At 41.2% G+C, this 3,879-nt stretch overlaps 1 protein-coding gene across 2 annotated transcripts; it reads right to left on the reverse strand.

The window, feature by feature from the left end:
• Positions 1 to 813: 813 nt before the first annotated feature.
• Positions 814 to 2,373, reverse strand: LOC107757407 (zona pellucida sperm-binding protein 3-like). Of its 2 annotated transcripts, none has more exons than XM_016574875.1 (5): positions 1,992 to 2,373; positions 1,625 to 1,768; positions 1,272 to 1,390; positions 1,084 to 1,187; positions 814 to 1,012 (listed from the first exon to the last, which is right to left on the reverse strand). In XM_016574875.1, the coding sequence occupies exons 1-5, from the start codon at positions 2,283 to 2,285 to the stop codon at positions 831 to 833; spliced, it is 843 nt and encodes a 280-aa protein (XP_016430361.1). In that variant the 5' UTR covers positions 2,286 to 2,373; the 3' UTR covers positions 814 to 830. The 2 variants fall into 2 exon arrangements, with proteins under 2 accessions (XP_016430361.1, XP_016430360.1); XM_016574874.1 differs by having other exon boundaries at positions 1,625 to 1,883; positions 2,107 to 2,371.
• Between the last annotated feature and the right edge of the window lie 1,506 nt (positions 2,374 to 3,879).

A 3,879-nucleotide genomic window follows, 5' to 3' on the forward strand; every position in this document is an offset into this window, starting at 1 on the left:
TTCCTTTGCATTGAAGCAATAATGAAAAGTCAAAAAATGCCTGAAAACTCGCATCGTCTACACCAGATGCGACAAAATACTATAGAACCCATTATAATCTGTGATGCGGCCTACACTGGATGTGGCACAGCACAGCACGACAAATCCCCGACAGTAAACTGATGCCTCGTTCTATTTATGACATAGGCCTACTGTTTGACAAAGTACAAATGATTTGCAATGGTCACTTTGTCGCATCCAGTGTGGACAGCCTCAAGCTGTTGGCTTACCTCCGGCCTTTTTTTTTCATAATTTATTTTTACATTTTTTTGGCTAGTAGAAATTATGAATGGCCGGTAACTTAATTTAGTAGCCAAATTGGTTGGTGAGTGAAAAAGTTAATTTCAAACCCTGAATACCACTAAATATTTGTTGCCAGGTTAAAGGTTAGATTGGTTAGTTGCCAGATAAGCCAAAACCTTTATCTAACACCCTCTACTTAACCATACACCATGTTTGTGGTTTAATTCTTCAAGTTTGTAGATCTGAACAAAATCTTTCACCAAAGGGCAATGGATTGTGGGCAATATTAGCCATTAGAGTGCACAGACCCACATTTAAAATCTGAAATGGACCATCCGGGGACTTCTGGCATACTCTTTTCAACATACTATACTTTGGGACACTTATTTTACTCGCATACTAAAGGATGGACATTACGAACTCTGTGATGAGAAAAAGCACTTACCAAGAGGAACTTAACACCCCTCTAGTCACTCGATGGTTGACTCACCCTAATTCTGAGTGACCAAGTGGTCACAGAACAAACAACTCTATAGAATAAAGTGACTTTACCCATGGTTCTCAATGAAGGAATATCTCAGAAGAGCATTCACATCAGGTACTTGGGTGGCCACACAGCGGTCCACAAACACACGCAGTGGGACGTGGTTGTACACCTTCACGGATGCCTCAATATTAATAACATCACCCAGGAAGTACAAGTTTGAAGGCCTCTGATAGGACCAGTCATCTGCAAGAGGAAAGAACGGCTTAGGCACGGTCTCATTAACAAGGCTTAAGATCTAAAGAAACTGCACACACCCATCATGAGCTTCAGGGAGAACAGCAAGACTTCCTCGCCAACTGCCGTTGAGGCATAAGGGACCCAAGTTGGCCTCAAAGCACTACTGCTCACATTGTAGACCCTGCAGTTCAAGGAGGTACCAAATAAACCGTTCCAGTTGCAACACCACAATAAACAGTGCTGACAGTTACATCCGGTCACTTACCTTTGATAGTGGCATTGAACACCAACAACTGCCCCATTGGTATGGGTAATCGGAGTTCCAGCGAACACCTCAGGAGTGTAGGTAAGCGCAAAAGTGTAGACAAGCTCATCCTCAGTCATCTGTAAGAGATTGTGGTTACCAAGAGGGTTCTCCTCAACTACTCTCTTAAGGTTAAGGGTGTTTTAGCAGCAGTGCCATAGAACTAATTTTGGTTCCCCAAAGCAGCTTTCAGTGAGCAGTTCTTAATCTATAAAGAAATAGAAAGGTCCTGTGAATGTTAAACAGTAACAATTGACACAAAGAACCTTTATTTTTTGGTGTACAAATAATCAGTAAGATTTCACAGTTCTTACCATCAGCACACTATTGCAGTCCTGTAGTTCATATTCAAAGAGGAGCACCCTAGAGGCAGAGTCCTCACCGACAACAGGGCAGCCTCCCATAGACAAACCAGATGGCTGGATCAGTTGACCATTGCTAAACAAATCCTTCTTTACCTCCACAAGAACCCGGTTCTCACCGCATTGAACAGCCACACTACTGGGAGTCACAGGTTGCCTCAACTGGAAGTCCACCGCCAACTCGCTTTGCACCTCTGGAACGATGGGAAACCTCCAACTCAAAGGCTTGACTGGACCCTGCAACAGCTGCTTCTCCTGAAAACCAAGAGGCTCTTGCACAAATCCTCTGGAGTCCATTGCTAAACAAATCCTTCTTTACCTCCACAAGAACCCGGTTCTCACCGCATTGAACAGCCACACTACTGGGAGTCACAGGTTGCCTCAACTGGAAGTCCACCGCCAACTCGCTTTGCACCTCTGGAACGATGGGAAACCTCCAGTCCAAAGGCTTGACTGGACCCTGCAACAGCTGCTTCTCCTGAAAACCAAGAGGCTCTTGCACAAGTCCTCTGGAGTCCAGACTCTGAAACTGAGAAGCCTTTTGCAAAGGGCTCAAGAATGCTTGAGAAGAAAGAGCAGGACCTCTGGAAGCTGGATCTGACTGTGGCTTCATGCTGCTTGGACTTTAACTGTGTATCAAACTTCCCCATGCATTCTTCTGGTCAAACGCCACAATCACAACCAAAACTAACACACCTTCCAAAAGGCCCATCCTGACAAATGTTAACACAACATCCACCAGTGCTTGGCTTTGCCATTAAGTACAGCTTTGAATTTAGGTGGCTCCTCCCCTTTCAGCTTAATTGATTACATTTGATTCTCCTCTGGGCTTGTAGAGTTTATGCATTAGCAAATGAGAACGTTCTAGTGTCACTAGCCAATAGAAAGTTTGATATGGATCTGAGGTTTTCATCTACACTCATTAACAATTTTACAATTAAACTTTGACAGTTTGTCTATGATAGACAGTTAATGTCATTTAAAAAGCACATAAGATCACACAAATAATACAGATTATTCATAAATAATCTCTTTTTATGAGTTTTTAATTTATTATTGGAACAAATTTGGAAAAATGTAGCATTCCATCACTTGTTCACCAATGAACCCTCTGCAGTGAATGGGTGGCATCAGAATGAGAGTCCGAACAGCTGATAAAAACATCACAATAATCCACAAGTAATTCATATTAATTACTGTCTTGTCAAGGGGAAAGCTGCGTGTTTGAAACAAATCCATCATTAAGATGTTTTTTAACTTCAAACTGTTACTTCTGGCCAAAATATCCATAATTCAAAATAACGCTTGCTTGTAAAGAGTGCTTGATCTGTGCATATTTCTATCCTGATTCAGATGAGACCACCTTTTTACTGGAGTAAGCAATATTATGGATTATGGACTCTAAATTAAAACGCAATGATTAATTTGTTTATTACAAACACACAGGTTTTTGCTTTACAGGACATTAATTAGCACACACTCCGATTGGTGGAACTCTTTATAGCATCATGGCCTATGTATTACACTTTTAAACAATTCTTTTACACTTAGCATAAACCAAGTTCAAAGTAGGTCTATCTTTAGAAAAAGTTAATATTCTTTCACAATACCCACCAGTGCTTGGCTTTGCCATTAAGTACAGCTTTGACAGGACATTGATTGATGGACTGGAGTCGTGTGGATTACTTGCGGATTTTGTTTTTAAATACAACTTCAATTGTTGATCTTGAGTGTTAAATGAAAATCAGTTCTTGACTTTCTTGAAGAAGTAAAATGATAATGTAACATATGAATCAGAGTCAATCGTCCTAAACTCAGCGTAATGATATTAATAGTGACACTGGTCTGCAAGAAACAAAATGCCCGAGATGTTGCACAAGTGACAAAACAGATTTTAAAACATCATCTTAAAGGGACAGTTCACCCAAAAACGAACATGATCTCATGATTTACTCACCGTCAAGCCATCCTAAGTGTATATGACTTTCTTCTTTCAAGTAAAGTCTTGCTGTCAAGTGATTATTGATTTTTTTTGTGCATACAACCGTTTTGCTTTCTTGTTGCCACAGGACAGGTTGGCTCTTGCGGTTTTGAGGACTGCTTTGTCTCCCGATCTGAATGCGTCATCACGGGTTTTTAGCAGCCCACGAACCTCTGCTGTTATCCATGGCTTCTGGTTGGCACGTGTGGTGATGTTCTTGGTGACT

This window comes from Sinocyclocheilus rhinocerous, unplaced genomic scaffold (genome assembly GCF_001515625.1).
Source record: "Sinocyclocheilus rhinocerous isolate Xijiao unplaced genomic scaffold, SAMN03320098_v1.1 scaffold2881, whole genome shotgun sequence".
Lineage (NCBI taxonomy): Eukaryota > Metazoa > Chordata > Actinopteri > Cypriniformes > Cyprinidae > Sinocyclocheilus > Sinocyclocheilus rhinocerous.

Bases quoted from the DNA above. Each gene is read 5' to 3' on its own strand.
- LOC107757407 (XM_016574875.1), bottom strand. From the start codon at position 2,285: ATGAAGCCACAGTCAGATCCAGCTTCCAGAGGTCCTGCTCTTTCTTCT. The intron at 1,769-1,991 runs GTAAAGAAGGAT...GTTCTTGTGGAG, and splicing joins AGAACCGGGTTCTTGTGGAG to GTAAAGAAGGATTTGTTTAG. The intron at 1,391-1,624 runs GTAAGAACTGTG...AATCTCTTACAG, and splicing joins ACTGCAATAGTGTGCTGATG to ATGACTGAGGATGAGCTTGT.